This window comes from Amblyomma mixtum, chromosome 6 (genome assembly GCF_055824585.1).
Source record: "Amblyomma mixtum isolate Tamu chromosome 6, ASM5582458v1, whole genome shotgun sequence".
NCBI lineage: Eukaryota > Metazoa > Arthropoda > Arachnida > Ixodida > Ixodidae > Amblyomma > Amblyomma mixtum.
Genome location: NC_143017.1, coordinates 132,951,012 through 132,971,168, shown reverse-complemented (window position 1 = coordinate 132,971,168; position 20,157 = coordinate 132,951,012). Strand labels below are relative to the sequence as shown.

Below are 20,157 nucleotides of genomic sequence, written 5' to 3'. Positions count from 1 at the left end.
CCTTCCTTCATCATGCACTTTGGGCGGCATGTTAGTTCCATACAACATTCAGTTCTCGTTTCAAGTTCTATACATTACCTTTCAGTGCCACTTCTCGTGAAGTGGCACGGCTACCTGGATCTAAATATACGTTAAAAGTGGACAGATTGTGCAGGAAAACATGCAAACATCTGAACTCAGCAGTGTAACGACTACTCGGAATGCGAAGTCTTCGGCCGAAAAGTCTCCCTCGTTTAATTGCCCCTGCTGCTCAGCGTGGTTTCTCGGGTTGGAATCCGGCTGCACCAACTTTATTTCCACGGTAGCGAAATGGAAAAGGTGTAATGCGCTCAAATTATTGAGCGCAGGTAGCCGAAATCGACTGGAAGCTGTCGACTACCATGTTTCCTAGAGTCGCTCCCTCATCTTAGACAGAAAAGTAATCAAGGATCGGCATTAGTAACAACAGGGCGCATTTAGCTAGAAACTCACACGACCTATGTATCAACTATGCATGATATGTGCGTGACCTTACTGTCCCGCAAACCACTCCGCAAGCGTCATTCGCGACCTCCTCCAAGCCCCTGAAGCCGCCAGGGAACACCTTGGTGTGTCAACGGCATGCTAGGAAGCGAGAAGTCAAGTGTTACATTACGGCTCAGCGGTGCAAGCACCTGCTGTTAAATATTTAATGTGCACGGGCCGACCACTTTCTGGGCGGTATTTGTGCAACATTAGGGCAAGGCTTTGCGAGGAACTAGCCCGAAACTGGCGTGACTCCGGTCTAAGCATTCACAGCTTAGGTGATGTCCAGACGTGAGACGCCTATTCATCGCTTAATCTCAGCATTGCGATAGCAGTTTGCTTAGGAACGTTAGGAACAATACAGAAAAACAGAATAACGGACCAGACAATGACCCCGGTTTATTTCCGGTTAAGTGAGTAGCGCCTCCACTGACCTGAAAAATCAGAGCCTACCCCGTAGAAAAAAGTCGAAGACAGCATCCGATAGGCAAAGAGTGCAGCACATGTCGATATCGCCAGACTCAGTATGTGCTTGCTTTCCCCATAATACGTATTTTCGGTCAAAAGTATGTACGTCTTTCTAGCTCGTGCTTCTACTGGAGCTCGCGTGTCCACGCTTGTACTTTCACGCTGAAGCCTATAAACGCGGGTACTGAAGTTCTGTACGCTACAGCTCCAGCGATTTTGTGCTACTTAAGAAGCAGCGACTACAGGAAATTGAGAAAGAAAGAACACGGCCCTGTCTACCGACATAATTGATGCTGTCACTACCACTTCCGCTGAAGCCGCTGACAAAACAACCATAATGTCGAGCCTATTGGCGCTCAAAGAACATTGTGTTTGGGCTCGCAGTGTCCGAAAACTCTTAGAACTGTTGCTACCATCATTCGCAATGCTAGCTTTCCTCAGACAAAGAGCAAAAAAAAAGATTAAAGCAACGCGCTTCTTGAAGGTCTCCCAATGTGCGCTTCAAGACGCCATGGAGAGATAGACTATTCAGTTGTTGCTATGGCAAAGGCACGAGCCGTACGGCCCTCTACACAACTATATGACACTTACGCGACGCTGGTGACATTTGCGATAACTCAATACTACGTGAAGTGCCGGCCTTGACGTCAAGCGGTAGGTATTTCGGTACACGGTTAGGCCGCGATGCGATGCGGTTATGCAACACCTTCTGAGAAACCAGTATTAATCACGTCTATGAAAACCAATGACAATGCAGCAAAGCTCCGTGGAAATTCTTCAAAAGCCTACTAGAATTCCCTCTCAATTATCGATGAACAAAAACAGATTGCGAATGGCCACGACGGGATCAAGAATTTTCGCAGCGGCTTCGGCAACGTGCCGTTCAGCCTAGTGACAAGCAGACAGACCAGCTTTCTGAGTCTGCTGAGCACAGAAAAGATCGCACGGATGCATGGCTCTCGAAAGTGTTCATTCGTCTGGTGAAACGTGCCTCCAGCGACCGCCAGCATTCAAGGTGCTTTTATAAGCTATGCTTCTTGCTCACGCGTCGCGTCAAGCTAGCAGGCGGAAAATGGAGCGAGCGATCTTAGGCAACCTTGCGAAGGTCTCCCGACGGAGGTTCATTAGACGCCGTTCTCTGCTGAGCCGCCCCCGAGCCGCTTCTTGTTCATTTCTAAGGTGGAGTAATGACGAGAGCGGGTGAAAAAAAAATAAAACCAAGTTTTACTGAAAACTTGTTAACCAGCGGAGAGGCGCGCTGGGGAAGGACAGGTTGAAAAAGAAACAGAAGTGAAAGTAAACTAGCCACCACCGTTGAGCATAAAAACTGAAAATCCATGCGCGAACAGCAGTTAAGCTCATGTATGAGCCGCACACGATGCTGAGCAGTGCCAATCGTTTCTTGCTTGGAAAACGACACGTTTATATAAGAGCGGGAATCTGAAAGATCTTTATTACGCAAAACGCAATGATTGAAGTTGTAGTTGAGGACTTCACCATATAAAGTACGTAAAACAGAAATATTTACATACCGAACGTACATTGTTACCGATCAAAGGCGCCACAGCAGGTGCTTGGACAGCAACACTTCTTTTTTATACTACGAGTTTTTTCACCAACACTTTCCAGGCATTTTCAAATACAAACGCTGCACAAAGAAATTAAATGCAAACGTTTTTGTAAAGGGCACGTTAGTGGAAGCTGCGCTAATATATGTCAGCGGGAGCCGGGAAATACGAATAATAGGCCGTCGTTGAGAATGCTTTCTATGCGGAGTCGGCATAGAGCAGCCTGAAATTTAAAACATCGTGTTCCTGATTTGCATGAAAAGGCCATGATTGAATTAGGCGCAGCATGCTCCATGTCAACACTTACAGTTCTTTTTTAAACAAGCGGCAGAATTTCGGTTTTCGCAGGAGCAGGTTTTGGCAATTCGTTTATCGATCGTTAAAGGAAGCAGCAGATACCCTGGCTACGCGCTTTTTTTTTTTTGTCGCAGGACACGATTTTTCTAGGAATTGATTAGGTTTGTTCGCTTTGAGTATACTACACGTCATTTCTTTTTCTTCCCATAAATTAGCACCCCAATTCCCGAAGAATGCATTTGCATCGCAATGCTGTGCCCCGACAACTCCGTCTATGAGTGCGACAGAAGAATCAATAATCTGGCGCTTCACGATGCATCTCGGGCTAAGATACTCGGGTGTGCGTTGATCAAGTTGTGTTTATTTTTCCTCTTATTTTATTTATGATACTGTTCATCGTCCTAGAAGCTTTTCTCCGAATGTCGAACAGTGAGTCAGGCGCCTGTAGGTCAACCGAGATTGTTTGAAGTCTTATCGGGGACCCTTCCTCGAGATCTAGCCTCGCTGCACATAACTCTTCCTGAAACATTTGTACGTCCCGAAAAATACTACCTCCATAAGAAAGCCTCACTGCCTTCGTAAAATCCTGCGTCTTCTGGAAGCAAAAGAAAAGTTGAGAACAGCATTGCGTGAGTAGGCTATTGGTCAGCATTCGAGTACTGTAGTCTAGGAGGGCCCAGTGTCCGTTAGTGGACTATAGCAATGGTCATTAAGCTGGGAGTGAGCTGGGAGTGCAAATTAACCTAAGTCTAGTGTCAAGAAAAACTTCATATATGCGAAACTACAGCTACAAAACTGGCCCAGCGTGGTCGGGAATCGAACAACGCGCGTGCAAGCATCTCTTAATCTCATTTCGTAACAAATAAAATATAACTAAGATCGCCTGATTAACTTTTGACCTGCTTTTGCATGTGACGTGGCTTTGAGGACTTTAAAAAGTAATCACGCAGGAAATGCAATTTAGTGAATGGTTAGCACATTGTGGGCGTTTTATCTGCACGTTCACAATTACTGCGCGCGGGAGCTTCATCGCGCTTTTACAACTCCCGATAAGTAGCACCCGCAGTATTGGAAGTTTGGATCAAGGAATCGCACCACGAAATATACGCAATTTGCTCGTCCTTTATTGACAACGTAACTGAAGGTTGCAAGGCAGATAACAGTGCAATTATACAGTGTGTCCAGGCTAACTTTAGTCAAGGGTTAAAAGATAAAATATTTGAGGTAGGCCAGGGAAACCACCTACATAAACCTAGCAGCCGGCTTGTGCATCATAGGCAATTTTTTGTTTTGCAATTAATTAAGGACTAATTAAGACAATTTTTATAAATGCGTAAATATTCACTTTAGACAGTAGATGTGAATAGAAAAGTTGGAGAGCACCTTCAAGAACCCCCATTCTATTTATTTGTGATAACGAAAGCCTCACGTGTATCTTTTTTCTGAGCTCCAAAGAAAGTTCGCGAAATGCAAAAAAAAAAAAAATCACGTGACTAGCGCATTCGCGCGCTACGATTGTGCTGCTCACAATCCCGGCTTGAGTGAACGAAGTCAGCTGCTGGCAAGGCGCGACGACCTCACTGCTCCGGCAGGCCGATATGTCGACTGTGGTTGCGGCGCAACCTGCGCCGTCACGCTTGCAGACTGGCTCGCGCGGGCTTCGCAACCACCGTCGCCGCGCCTTGCCAGCAGCTGATTTCGTTCACTCAAGCCGGGATTGTGAGCAGCACAATCGTAGCGCGCGAATGTGCGATTCACGTAATTTTTTTTTTGTATTTCGGGGACTTTCTTAGGAGCTCGGAAAAACGATACACGTGAGGCTTTCTTTATCGCAAACAAATAGAATGGGGTTTCTGAAGGTGCTTCCCAACTTTGCCATTCACATTTGCCGTCTAAAATCAATATTGCGCGTTTATAAAAGTTATCTTAATTGCTAATTAATTATTTTCAAAACAAAAAATTGCCTCTGATGCGGAAGCGAGTTGGTAGGTGTATTTAAGTTGTTTCTCTGTCCGACCTTAAATATTTTATCTTTTAGCCGTTGGCTAAAGTTAGCCTGGACGCCCTGTATATTGCAAGAGGGAACATACTTGTGACGATGCTTACCCTTGAATACTTTCCCCGTCCTTCAGAACTCATATGACAAAGATATAATTTCAAGAAACAAAGCGTTAGATTATTATTCAAGGCATTCTCTGTATGAAACGTGCAGCAAAGTCGTGGGTTAGGATTAAGCACACAATTAAAATTCCTTTATTTTTCTGTGCTTGGCTAAGAATACGTGAGGGGACCTGCATATGCACAGCCATCGTTACACAAAGACTGTCCGAAGTGTCTGCAAGTTTTCCGCAATCGGTTCCTCTTATCACAACGAAAAATTCTCTACTTACAAGTCGAACTACATTCATTGGCGTTCGCTCACCTGCAATCTCTTGCAACCAAGTCCATTCCCTTAAGGAACATCGGTTACCTTGCCTTCTCATTACATCAGAATCAGCTTAGGATCACAATCAGTTTATTGGAATAAAAAATAAAATATAAGGTGGGCAAATTGATACTGAAGGAGGTCGTGTAGTCAGTGACTGTACTGGAACCTCCTGTGCCCAGCCAATGCTTATGTCTTCTTGACTTTGACTAGGATGGTACGAACTCGCGGGTCTTACGACGCTCACTCAGCTTTCTTTCTGTCTCTTAACGTTACGCCTATCATTTTTCTTTCATAGCTCGCTGCGTTGCCCTCAATTTAAGTTGAGCCATTTTTGTTAGCTCTCACGTTTGTGCCCCTTTGGTGATTGGCGGTGACGTACAGTTGTTATATGCTATTTTCTTGCGGTATGCTGATGAACGGCCTTTCATGATCTAAGAGTACCTGAAAAATGCACTCCAACATATTCTTATTCCATATATGTATTTCACTCCTCTGGTCTGAACCTTCGCTCACTACCTGCCCTCAGTAGATGCATGCCAATGCTACTTCCAGCGCCTCGCTACCTACGGTGAACTGCTGCTACCTTCCGAGACTTTAAGATTATTTGAGTTTAGACCTGCCTCTCTGATTTGCATAAGTTATTGATCACGCTTTGCATTTCGACTGTTGAGTTGCTTAGCAGGGCAAGTGACTTCGGGTTAGGCTTTCATTTTAACACCGTAGCTTCTACTTGTTGATACAGATAAAGTTTGTAATGCTCGGGCGCCACGCAACTATGCTTTAGAATAAATATTGCTAACACTGCTGTCGACAGTTCACGTTATTTTTATTGTTCGCATGTTCTGTGGTAAAAATTTCGTTGTATGGCTGCTTTTGTAGGTTGTGCTGCCGCCTCTCTCGTGGGGCTTTCGGATTACCGACAGGACGCAACCGTCCTCGTTTTCACCGTCGTAGAATAAAAATAAAACAGAAGTGCCGTACTAGTTCTCATCTATTTACTGCTGCAGGGTAAGACACTCCCATAGGTTTTACCGCACGGGACCAGAAAACGTACATAAACATCCAAATTTCGGTGAGGCCCTTCTAAGTTCAGAAAAAAAAAAAAGACAGAAGGGAGCCTTGCAAAAAAAAAAAAAGAAAGACAGACAGACACACACACACAAATCCGCTGGATGCCACAGTCCCGTTCATTTTAGAGGTTCTTGCGAACTTGGAGTTTCTGTTATTTTTTTTTCCAATTTTTCAGCTGGTTTCTACACAGTTGTGACCACCGGTGTCGTAAGAAGGATTTTCGCTTCGGATTTATTGACTATGCTAAGGAGACTTGTGTCTTTGCTTCGTGAGAGAGCGGAACTGCGAACGGTGCTGGCATCTGCGATACTTTAAGAACGAAATACAGAAAGCAATATTTTTTTCAGGGCTGACCTCTGTGGCAATAAAAGTGCGCATGTCTCTGACTCCGCTTTCTTTGCGTTTGTAGCTGCCTTACTCGGCCACCGTTGGCTTTCGACCGAATCTGGGTCGTCGGCAGGCCACAATCTCCGGAAGGCGCCAGCGCGTACGTTTCGCCGCGCTAGTGCCCTGCACTGCAGCGAAGGCTGAGCCAACGATGCTTAGCACTTCTCTCCCTCGGCAACGTGGAGTTATAGAGCGGGGCACTCAAAGCAACTGCCGTGAAGCAAATGCTCTACAGGAATGGAAAGCAGGGTGTGGGAGAACCAGGTGTAGTGCTTCCACTGGGAACCCTAGGAATATGTATATTGGACCGACCATGCCTCAGGCGACTGAAATTTTCGGCGACTTTGAAATTGGCCGCAAAACACTCGACGTGTCTTTGAGTCCACTGAATTGATAGTTGTCATTTTCCCGTATTTTTTCGTCCGAATAAACAAGTATGCTTGCATTCTGGTTGCGGCCTGTGACATGGTGTATTTTGACATGGTGTATTTCACTAAAATACGGTAAAATGGCAGCTTTAGTGTATCGATCTCTTAATGCTTAAGGGTTTGAATCCATGAACCGCCCCATAAGCTCGAAACCGTCGCTATACAATCGAAAAGAGAGACCGCCGTGCACTCGATCTTTCATCATGAACAGAATTTGGAGGCTTCAAATCTTTTTCACACACACACACAAAAATTAAATGATGGCAAATTTCACGTTACGCGACGCAAATAACCATGTCCTTTCCTTAAAGCACCAGTACGAGCACAGCCCCACCAGTAGCTTGATATTTATGAAAATTAACTCCATCCTTCCATCTCCAACGTGCCGGCGCGAAGACTTCTCGCCTGACTCCATTTCATGAATTATGCAACCAACGTCCGTACTGCGCGACGAATTCATTTCTTCGCGAGAGCACGCACATCACGAGGCACCCATCAAGAGTCATGCGGCGGGAATTCCTTACTCGGCACCAAGTACTCATTTCCCAGATCTTCGCCCCGGCGTTATAAAGTACACGCCTCCTCGGCTTTAAAGCTTCTGGTGAACCGCCTCATGCGTGGCGCTGCACACAACCGCCGAGCCTCAGATACACATCCGACAGGAGCGGACGGCGTCGTCTTAGAAAGCGGTTCCACGAGGCGGCGGTGCCGGCGCGTTGCCTTAAGGTGCGCGTTCGGATCAAAGGGAGACGCCGAGGCGATCCGCAATTTCATCGTGGATACCTTCCTTGCGCGGGGCTAGTCTGGCGATGGCACGCTCTGTTGCTTGGACACCGGCCGCTGCTGTCAAGAGCCACTGTGTCGCCTGCGGCTTTTGGAACGTTCTATAAAGTTCTTGCCAGGGGCGCTGGTGCAGAAATTTGCCAAGAAACGTTTTTGTTTGCACATTTCTTGCTGCGATACATACTTCTTAATGAAATATTTATTCATTGAGTGAAGTCTGCGGGATATCAACGTCCTGCTTCAATTACATGCCGCGAACATTTAGCTTTTTTATTTTCGTGTCTCCTCGTATCATTTTTAAGGTTTACAGGCCTTAGGGGAACTTTGTGTCAACAGCAAGCAGACTGCGGGATAATAGGGATGCTGTACGCGTTTATGTGGTCACAGCCTCATGTTTTATACCTCCAGATAACCTGCGGGAGTAGAAAATAAAGTTTACAGACAAAATCTTTTGGCCGCTCTTAAGTGCCAGGGGCGAGGGAAATTTTTTGTGGGTTGCTTACTGCATAGAATATTCGTTTCAATTTTGCTGCTATGATTTTCGAACCCTGTACGTTTGCTTAAATCTGTTGAGCAGGGACTCAATACATTCGACGACGCTATGATTCGGCTCAGCAACCACCTGGTGATGATTCCTACACTGATGTGCTATGCTTGCGACAACCACTTGGTTCCAGACCCTCTAGCCAGCACCCTCTATTGCCTGTCTTTATATTGGGATAATAGGGGATGAGATGAGAGTAATTAAACCAGATATTATATTTCAATATAAGCTTCGCGTTCGATGTGTGCCAGACCGTTGAGCATTTCTGCACTGTTTTGTTATTCTCGCACAGCTTCCAAAGAGTGATGCATTGCTGGAAGGTGAAACCTATGGTACGCAAAATTACCTCTACATAATTCCAAAACATTACCGATCGTAACCTTTATGTAACAGATGTGCCTACAGAGGGTGTTCAAATGTGGAATAATGCGCCAGGTTTTGAAGGCAACTAAGAACCATTGTTCTTATGAAAGGCTTACTTTTTTCTTGTGATATGGCCAGACTTTCAAAACATTAATCTTTTTAGCTAGAAAACTGCCTAAATTGAAATCCTTTACCGAGGGAAAGGCGCAGTCGAATTTCTCACGCAACTGTGGGCAAGAAATTCCGCTGAAACAGTGCGTTTGCTGTCCTTTGTAATTATGATGGCTTTCTCAGATTCGCTCAGTGAAACAAACGTGCACTGAGAAAAACAGAGTCCGTATTTCACGACAATAAAATTTAATTTGTGCAACAGATGAAAATTGCGGTTCGAGGATGTTTCTTGGAAATGTTGAAATTTTACATCAGCATAATTTGCATTAGATGAACTTCCTTGAATTCTCTATAACCGAGGCCAAATGAATGGAAACGTGCAAAAAAAAAAAGACCCTTAACAATATATCTCCTCAATCAGTGGCATTCAAATGCTATAAACGCGCTTTATATACTGCGCTCGCAAGCTTTGCTTCAAAGCGCGCTCGATAACCACGAGTAATCATCGCTTCATTTAAAGGAAGCTGCTTGTCTTTCACGCTGTTGATTGAAATAAAACCGTTCGGAGCAGTTGTTGAGATGTCACAAGGAATAGATTGCCACTGTAATGCAAAAGGCGTCTCTTGGTCGAAAATCGCAATTTTTCCTCGTTCCCTGCTTTAGGTTTCTTTGCTTAGTTCAGAATATTTCTTTTGCGTGATCATCCTCCATTTAATACTGAGGCGAACGAGTGACATCACTTCCGAGCTCTTCGGCCAGAGGCCATACTCGGTACTATCCGATGCTACAGGAGCAAAATAAGGGACGAAAAAAAAAGACTCTAAACAGAACCGCAACTTTATATCCGGACCTCATTGCCTTCTGCGGCGGTAATATCTCCTCAACTCGCCTGTAACTTCGGCGGCGGCCATTAATTCGACTGTGCGGCAAACACTTTCGTTGGCCATGCCTCTTTATTGATTTATGGCTTGATGGCAGGTAATAAACGACTCTTAGGATATAGTCTTCCAAGGCTGCCGAACTTGGCACCACTTTTGACACATCTCGCTGCTTGAGCCTGTTGCATTTCCAAAAAATAAATTGAAAAGAAAGAGTCGATATTCGTGCCGGATGGGGGCCATTAAAATATCACTCTATATTTTGCTCTGAATTTGTTAGAGGAAAAGGCGTAGTTTACGAGCAGAACACTTTCTATATTCTATATCAGTTCTTTCGTGCACGCCGTAAAGAAAAATACCGAGCAGATTTCAGAGACAGCGGAGGTGAGGCGCCGCCTCTACTCATGACGAAACATGTAAGTAATTAAAAAAAAAAACTAATAGAATTCTACTAGACCTATTGCAGCGTCCGGCCGCATTCTGCTTGCTTCTTGTGGCGCAACATAAATATCTCGCACTGCCTATATTGCGCACTCCTAGTGCTTGCCGCGCTAAGGTCTCCGGTCGCACACTGCGTGGTTAGCTACTGGAAAATAAAGCAGATAGCAGTTATCCTGTCAGATATAACTCAAGCAGAGCGAGCTAACGCAATCCTATTAAATAAAACAGACCTCAGAGGAGGAACGAGTGGTTGAGTTTAACACTGATCACGCAAAGTCTTGGTAAGAAATTCAACATGTTGAGAAGGAAATGTGAAATCTTCTTCTTTTAAGAACAGCGAATAAAGACACTTTCAACCTTAATAAAAAAGGTATACTGCATGTCGTAAGGCTTTTCATTTGATAAGTTTTCTTTGTTTTCATTAAATAACTAAAATGTTTTGAGTAAAGTGTAGAACGTGTATAACTCTTGTTAGAGGATTTCACAAAGCAGGCCTTAAAACAAACTTCTACGCTCTGTTAAATTTAACTCTCACGTAACAGCATTGGATGAAGAGTCCTGGGGACTGTATATCTGTTGCTGCGCAGACGTTTTTCAATCTGAGCCGTCCTTGCGAAAGTACTTTGAATTTCATGGGAAATCTCAGCCTCAAATGCAGTGTGAAGACAAAAAAAAAACACTGCATAAAACAGCGCCGAGTGTAAGCAGGCGGAGAGGATGTTGCAAAGCCTAACAAAAAAGAAAAAAACTCATACACAGATGTCACCTCTGAAAGTCCACGCTCGCACTGTTAAAAAAAAACTGCATAAAAACGAAACTTAAGGGCCAATGATGCCGCAAGACGCAAAAATCTTTACCACGTTAGCAAACCAGGACTGCTAACGGAGTCTTGCTTAAACGTTGGCTGATCAGAGTTGATCAGCAGGAGAAATAACACGAAAACCTGAGACTTAGTTTAAATACATGACTTGTTAAATGGCATGCATAAAGTAATCAGCCACACTTCATATAACACAAAACCTACTTGAACACAACCACAATAAATAAAAAGACGGTAGCGCAGGTTCCTGAACAAACGTCCAGCAGCCAGTTTGCCAGCATTAATCGTTATGCGCCATCTTAATTAGATTTTTCTTCACTAGATTTTTAGTTTGAAACCGCCTCTTTTCCGATGTAGTATTATGGCACTATGACTTGGACTTGGAGTCCAAATTTTCACCGTTTCTAGCGAAGAATGTTTTTTGTTTCCAAGAGGAGCGGTTCTTTCTGCTTGGTGTTGGGACAAAGACGGCCTGTCAGCAACTGTGTGCACTTCATGCGGCGCACGTCTTGAAAGCGCGCGGGGGTGGTACCTTTTGCACAAATGCACCGTCAGAACAGGGCGCAAAAACTTCTAGCTTGCAACTGCTGCCAAAAAAAGGTCTTCTCACTACGCTGTGTTTCGATGGTAGAGTGCGTGGTTATTTTGGAGTTCTTATGATATTTTTTCGCTTGAATACTCCGTTCACCATTATCTATCCCCAGCATCGTAGCGAATGGTGGTCTTCTTTCCAAAGTTTTTTTTTTACTATTTGTTCTTTTTTGATGGTTAGTGAAAACAAACACAGAACGACAAAGATTCCTCCACCTTTTTTATTTTTTGTTTTGCCTGCTAGACTGAGTATACAAAGCGCTAAAAGGGGCGCGGCGTGAAGAAATAATAAATGTCTGGACTGAGCCAGTGGCAAGAAAAACGACTAGAAAAGATGTCTAGCAGTCGTAAATGCTGGCAACGTGGAGGTTGTGACTGAGCCATGGCCTTACGTACGAGGGCCCCAGCAAAGCAAACAACCTAGTGTTTTATTTCTGAGTTTCGCGCCTCGTCTTGCCCCCAGGCGTGTCACGTCCCGGCGAGTCCTTCTTGCAAAATTAGGAGAACAGGAAATGAAAGTCCGCACTGTTTTGCAGCCAGCTGTCCTGGCACACAGACTAAATGGCGCTTTCATGAGCCAAAGGCTCTTGCGTGATAAGTGTGCAGATGAGTATGCCCAATTAATCGAAGCCACTTGGCACAGGAAGTTTCTCATGGTCTCACAGGTTTTAGAGCCGGAAGTGCTTCATTTTTTCTATTGGGTTTTACTGTTGCTTTCTACTGATCCTCCGAGAATTTCGCTGGGGCTTGAGGAAGTGCCATGGGCCCGGCTGCACTAGGCAGCTACTCTTACCGGGCGGTTTTACTTGCGGATACTAGGAAAAATAAATAATTTTCCGGGAATTTGAGGTTTCTTGAGAATTCTTACAGGTCCATTCTAAGAAACACAAAAGAAAACGGAGCTTTTCTCGCTGAACGCAAGAAAACTGAGGAGGCACCACTCGGAAAAAGCGCTGACGCTTGGTCCCTCTTAAAGGGCTCGTCACGTCTGTATCGGCTATGTCGCCTCTTCCAAACGTTTTCTTCCTTCCCTAGGATGCAGTGCACAGTGTATGCCGTACACAGGCTTGTAAGAACACAGGCTTTCACTTCTGGACCCCGGCTCAAAACAAACAAAATGAGCTGCATTGCTCCGTCATCGGCATCATGTGTGTGATCAAGAGACAGGTGGACCGTTGGTTCATCAACGCCAGAACAATGATTGACAGCCTTGGATGAAGCTCCGCGCGATTGACTCATTGGAATCTTTTACTCTGAGAGGAAGGCGCAAGGCCAGTATGTGGAAAAATGGGGAAAGAACGTTAGTCACACTCGAGGTCTGAGTCGGTGTGTTCTTCATCTTGATTTTGCTGAACCCGATCAGAAGTGCTTTAGTCAGCAGCCCTACACAGCCCTGATCAGGCCGTTTTCGCTCCCATATGCAGCAACTAGGAGCTGTGTGTCGGTATCCGTGAGCAACGCAGTACGGTGATCTGTGTGCTGGAGGGAGTGTACGTCCATTCTCCCGGTTTCAAATGCAGTACTTTGCCAGAGTAAATGGGTGAGGTCCGCGCGGCAGTAGAGCCCGCAGCGCGAGCATGTTTCTGTGGTGATATCAGGCCGTCGGCATTTCACCAGACTATATGTATACTGTATATGCGCAGTCAACTCCGCGTGACATATGCAGATTCTGAAATTACGACTGCAGAAACTTCACCGGAAAAGAGGCGAGACTTTAAGGCGGAGATTTTACGAGGATCTTTAGAGCGGAGGAATTTGCAGACCTTTCGAGGGTGGTATTTAACAGAAGGTCGCACTGAAGGCACTATCGACTACAAATTTATGCAGGACGTAGACGTGCGCGAAACATTTTTCTTGGCGCCATCGCGGAAGACATCCCCCTGAAATTCGTGCACGCATAAGAGGTAACATGCATGCTCTGTACATTTTAATCTTACCTAAAAAAATGCAACAAGCGAAATTAGCAACAGAAAATGCGTGGATGTCCTAACATGAAGAAAACGCGAGGCCTAGTCAGTTTCTGTTTTCGGGTGCTGTTTCTATCCAAACCAATGAGCCCACTGCCTACGCAACAGCACTGTTAGAGCTGTGTGACTAGATGCATCACGTGTCACTAAATGCGCTTTTCTGTGTCACTAGATGCAGGAAAGAACAGTTCGGCCCACTCTGACCAGCTTTAAAAAATGTGAACTTGCATATGAGGCCAGAAATAGCACCTGGCAATGGCTCCTGTTGTACGTGAACTACGCTCTTTAGTCAGGAGAAAGGCTGGAAGCTCCGCCGGGTTGGTATCAACCGCAGTGACTGCGACAGCTTTTGAAAGCTGCCGCTACAGCTTCTTCAGTTGACCATCGTAGTGAGATTTCGTTCTGTGCTAGACTCTTTATTCTCGATACAATACAACAGCTGTCCAACTTCCTAAGCCCTTTGGAGCGTACTTATTTTTTTAACGCTCATTCTTAGACACAGTACAAAAATGAACGATTTCTCCATGCAACTTTTTCTACATATGAAGAGTTTTCGCGCTCCTCCGCGAATGCAAAAATAAGCCATAAGTGACGGTGACACGCTAGACGGCGGACAGATAGGTGGCTTTAAACGCAGTGCTTGCGATTGAATAGTGAGAAGCTCTCCAAGTGCCAACCGGGCTGACACCAGCCTTTGTGACAGCTTGCAGATTCTTCTTGTTAAGGTTGTCGATGCCAGTCTAGGAAAGCTTTGGATGCGCGAATATGAGGGGAGAGAGAGAGCGATACGGCTTGCATTGTCCTTTGCAGCAACTGCGAAAGCGACGCACAAGATCCAATAAATTTCAGCCTTATTCTAATTTCAATGGGAGCTGCTGAGAATATGTCGAAGTGAGGAAACGGATCCTGGAAACCATGATGTAACGCTCGCTTTTCAGACCTCCATACCGCTATGTTATCTCAACATGCGCTCTTGATGCTTCAGGGCGCAAGAAAAAAATAAGAAAACCGACCACATTGTTCATCTTACCTATTAACTTCAGAGTAATCACAACACTTTACGTATAATTTTCCGAAAGCCGTAACTTAGCCGCCTCTCTTCGCATTGAAAAGTTCTAAGTCGCCACAAAAACAAGGCTGCGCATCCGAACGGCTTTCGAAAGACGTTCTCGTTGCTCCTTTCATTCGAAAAACTGCTTGCCGCGTAAAGCCACGCACCAAGGCCCTACCACGGATCTAAACGGGAGCCGGAGTCGTGAAAATTGGGGCATTCTAATTACACGAACTAATTTTCTGTTGCGCAGTCGCGTCGGAGGTTCTCCTAGCACGTTTTTTAATTAGGTTAACAGCGCTCCCTATGAGCCGTGCTTTCCCGTCAGTCCCAAAGGCACGTCTAGAGCGCCGGCTTATCTATTCAGCAACAGGCCTGTGAAATAAACGAAAAAGAAACGCCTCTCTCTTAAACACATACGCACACAAAATACGCGCGAAACAGACGAGCAGAAAGAGTGGAGAGAATCCTCGGTCCCCGAGAGGTCCGTCTTGGCGAAACAAACCTTGAATGAGCGCGCGTACCGCAGTTAACGGCTTTGCGACTGGCAAGAACCGCTTCACTGCCGTTCTGGGGGCCTCGGGATGCCGAGAAGGGCGCGAACCCTCGCCTCAGCCGTTGGCGCTACTAAGAGAGAGAGAGAGAGAGAGAGAGAGAGCGGAGACCGGATTTACGAGCCGCGAACTGTTCCCTTACGGCTCGGGTATTTGGAGCAGCGATGGCTTCCTCCCCCGCAGATGTCTCCTTTTGTATCTTTCACCTTGTCAGCACTTTCGTCCCGTCTTCTGCATTTCGCCTCTGCTCTACGTCTTTACTTTTCTACCCTGCGTGGCGAGACGTAGAAAGTCACGGGCTCCACTGACGCCTCTGGGAACGCAACCTGTACTAAGGCCCCCTCCTGCCGGAGCCTTACCCTCCTTTTCGCCCCCCATTCCCTCTGCTCAATGGGGGCCCCGGGCAAATGTGCGCATCTTTTGTTCGATCGCGAATTTCATTCTTCCCGTTCTTCGATGTTTCTCTTTGTTTTCCCCAAGAAGTGCGGCCTGCGAATGGCGAGCATTGAAAGCCGAATTTGAACGAAGGGGCACGTACTAGCATTTGACAAATGGCTTCTCGTCGTGTTTAGAGCGTGCTCGGCCTTCAATTCGGATAAGGACAAAACAAAAGGTGCGTCCGAATGGCGCAAGTGAAACGGCGGTGCCTCGAAATTCATAACGGCTGAAAAAAAAAAAAGAGAAGCGAGCAAAAAACATTGAGGACAGCCATTGCGGGCGCCAGCCTGCAGGCTCTGAGAGCAATGACTGGGAGAAATACGCATGGCCTGAGCGCTCATCGTTAGCGCCTGAGGGATCTCATACCACTCCATTATATGCCTTTTTTGTTGGAATACAGGACTTGGGAAAAGCAAGTAGAAAACTTTGCGCAATACACGACCTTTCAAACGGTTTTAGCAGGTCATATTAGTGGTGACCTCTAAGAGACGTCCCGCTGTCATACAAGCAAATTACACAAAAAGGCCGCCATAGTAACAATTCTAATGAAACCTAGCCGTGATTAATGACCACAAAACATTTATTTTATAAGAGTATCCTACCACCATGTCTTCAGAAGCTTTGCGTCCTCTTTGTGTAACTGTCTGCTTAAAAATGCGTATGAGTTTTGCAGCAGCAGCTTACATATTTAAATTAATAGAGAAAACAGAATTAGAAGCACTTTTCTTGTTTTGGATTACAAAGATATTACTATCTGCGGAACTACAATACCATTCTCATAGAATTTCAAAACGCGTTTTGTAGCAGAAATGAAAGATTTTTATTACTACTTTAAAAGATTAAGAGAAACATGCGCTGATGATGAGGATTGATAAAACTTTCCAGCTGCGCAGAGAATGGTAAGAACTATTAGTTTTGTGATTTCTTTAGAAGCATAAAGACAGACGATATTAAATTGAAAGCATAAACAACGGGAACGATAGTCAGAACACCAGACATGACAGACTATTCCATACGAACTCTATGTGCACTAAGCTGCCTTCCCCAGTTCCCTTTGAAAATTAAAGGTTAATTTTACTACAGAAGTAATGAATATGTGCAATTATCTTTTTACGAACATTGCGCACTCAAAATACGGTCTTATGCTAGAATCATTGTTTATCCAATTCGCATACTGCGGAAGTAGAGAGTCTCTATGCTGATGTGAAGAGCATTTATTCTTGAATAAATTGCTCTCAAAAATTCTCACAAACGTTTATTTGCTTTTCTATTTCAGTTATCCTGATGTGTGCGTCGCCAGACACAATAAGAGAGATCATGCTGGCCGCCCTAGAGCTCAACATGGTTGGAAGCGGGGAATATGTGTTCTTTTCAGTTGAGCTCTTCACAAGGTGAGAAAACCGTTGTTCATAAAAAATACGCAGACCTAAAGCCTGAACGCTCCACCGCTATCATTCCTAGTACAAGTGCAAAAATACAAGTTAGTTTCTTTGCATAAAATATTTAATTTTATGCAAAGAAACTAACTTGTACTTTTCATTGCGGAGGTGTTGAGGCTAATTCTTTCCCATATATGAAAAAAAAAATTGCTTGCATTGAAGCCCCAAATTAACACATGTCAAGGGGTATGCTGCTTGAGTAACAGTTGGGGTTTGACAATAAGAAGTACCTATGATAGAAAAACACACAGGCTGCAACACCACAGTTTTCCATACTGCGCAAAGCGCAAAGCGCTCAGTGCGATGTGTGTTCGTATCCATGAGCAACCTAGGTATGAAAAAAAATCTTATTGCGTATACGATTTCGGAGCCAATATGTTTTAGTTGTCATGACTAAAAGAGGTATATCGTGCACTGGAGGGAGCTGCAAATTGCGCTAGCCTCTAAACGACACAGCGTCTAAACGAGTCTCTGGAGCGAGGCACTACGCGTGGAAAACCTGTACACCCGTCAGCCAATTTATTTGGGTTTTGTAGTACGATAACATCCCTAGGAACTAAATCATCTATGAGCAGAAAGGGGAGGAAAATCTTCGTTAATAGGGACCGCCTGGATGTGTCGAAACGACAATTTATAACCACTATAGAGCAGACACAATGTGTATCCATGTTGATGAGCTTAGAAACTTAGTTGAGCCTGGAACAGGCTTTGGACATCTTGTCTGGTGCTGACAGTATTTGTAATACGACCAGAGATTGACATTTTCAGGTTGTAACTGACTAATTATCTAGAAGACCTACCGCCGCCCTTCATCAAGTTAGATATGTTTTTCTAGACCGGGTTCATGCGACCCCGCAGATACGATTACCGAATGTGCATATTTCGGCCTCTACACTCCCTAGAACCCTTTGCACAACCATCTCCCAATTTACAAAAATAAACTTCTAATCACTGGAGGACGACTACCAAAGCAACTTTATGAAGTGAAAAACTTTTTAGGCTATGCCATACCACGCGCTATGTGATGATTAGTAAAAGATCCTAGCGCGAAAGTTTTAGACGGGCGCGGAAACTATGTTCAGTAGAATTCATAAGGCTAAAGAACGTCGTTGCATGATTGGCACAAACTCGTAATTAATTGTAGCCAATACCAGTACCAATGACTGAACACAGATACTAAATTTTTTTAAAATAAGACATTACGATAGCAACATAAAGTAACCTTCCTTGCAATTTTGTATAGCAACTGAAGTGAAGGGAAGCAGACTTTGTTTTCTCGGATATTTTTTAGCAGAAAAGTACGAATATATGTTTAGAATAGATACCGGCATGCTGACCACCGCTAGTGTTAATGGGTCCGAAATGACGATGTATGGAGAAGTGTAAACTTCTCCCCACAAATTTTATAGCGTCCACTGAACGGCTGAAAATAACGGTATTCAAGATTTGTCTTTAAAGTCTAAAAGAAAATAATTGATAAGTACTTGTTACCGGTGCTTACAAACAATTTTCAGGTTGCAATCAATGTTTTTTTTGAGCGGCGACGTTTGAATAAACTGCGCATTAATATCATGGCGTTCCAATAATAAGGTATCCAAATTGCTATTTTCCTGGCTTCGTATACACAAGAAGTGAGTGTGAGTGAATATTAAGAGAAAGAAGTTTACGCTGTGAAGCTGGAACATAGTGCAACAAAGTAACAGGTTGCGATTGCATCTCGACCGCGTTAGCGACTCTCGCAATCAGACACGTGGACTACGGCAGAGTTCCTTCACCACCCACTGAAAGGCCGTTGTTTGAGCAATACCCCTTAGCCAACGGCCGCCGCTACACGGCGGCGTAATAGGCGGCGCCACAACAAATCGGCCTGATCGCGACGGCCGTGACGTAATTGCATTTCGCAGTGATCAGCGCCTCGCGCCCGCCAAATTAGTCTGGGCCTCGCCCGTGCTAATCCAACCCCGACAGAAAGGAAAAAAAAAAAGCAGTCTCCTTCTGAAGGGGCTATACAGGTTGGATGAAAGGCGTTCCTCGGAGCCTGCGTAAAAGGCATAATGCCATTGACGTGCGGGCCCCAGATAACGCCTCTCAGTGCCACCTTCATATGAAATGCTGGGGCACAGCTGGTGCATGCCTTGTTCCAGTGTACAGAGCAAGGATTGGGCAAGAGATAACTGAATAATCGACAAAGATAATGGAACGCAGCCGAATGAACGGAGTTCGGTGCGGCCATAACTTTGGGGGAGAAGCAGTGAGGACGCAGCGATAATCTTGTCCCGTGGCCACTGACTTGCTCAGATTTTTGTGTGTCATCTTATGGGACCGTGATTAAATGAGAACTGAATCCTGAAACAGGAGATTATCTGAAATCACGCGGCTAGCTTTATTTCATCAGATAGTGCAGCTAGTATTCCTAGCAACTGTCATTTTGAAACATATTCATACCCACTAACAGAAACGTTTCTCTACAAGCACTTTTCCTTGGCTTTGGTCACCAGTAGGCTGCATGCACGCGGCGCTGGCAATAATTCGCCAGGAGCCTAGTTTGATAGTCATCGCACTGCGCAAGGAATCCTCTCTCAGTGGTTAGTGCCTCACTCATTCTACCCTCGATGTCACTGCTCTGACGCAACTGAACAAGTAAAATAGGGATCTACTACTAAGCATTACGTCTTCACGACGTAACTTAGGCACTTTGCCAAAAAAAAAAAAGGAGTCATTCATTCATGCTGTGACCATGCTACGGTGCTACCTCAGCAATAAAATCGTCTTTCTCGTGCGCAGATAACAAATAAACTTTGAATTTCTTTAAAGTATCAGTCTAATTAGTCGAAAAACAAGTATCGTACGGAAACCAGGAATTGAGCTACCGTGCGCCCACTGGTAACCATAAGCTGTTAATGATAATGACAAGCAAGGCCGTGAACAACAAATAACGCAAGTGACAGACAGAAGAACTTTACATCCATTGTTGACACCACTAACGCTTTCACCTCTGCTTCATGACTGCAAACGTTGTGCAAAAC

General features: G+C 44.8%; 1 protein-coding gene across 1 annotated transcript in view; it reads left to right on the top strand.

The window, feature by feature from the left end:
* The window catches only part of LOC149340432 (atrial natriuretic peptide receptor 1), a 161,505-nt gene that overhangs the window by 45,574 nt on the left and 95,774 nt on the right, over positions 1–20,157 (top strand). Inside the window, exon 2 of the mRNA XM_089549201.1 lies at positions 16,969–17,083. Within this exon, the coding sequence (XP_089405327.1) occupies positions 16,969–17,083 (115 nt within the window). The remainder of the gene's footprint in view (positions 1–16,968; positions 17,084–20,157) is intronic.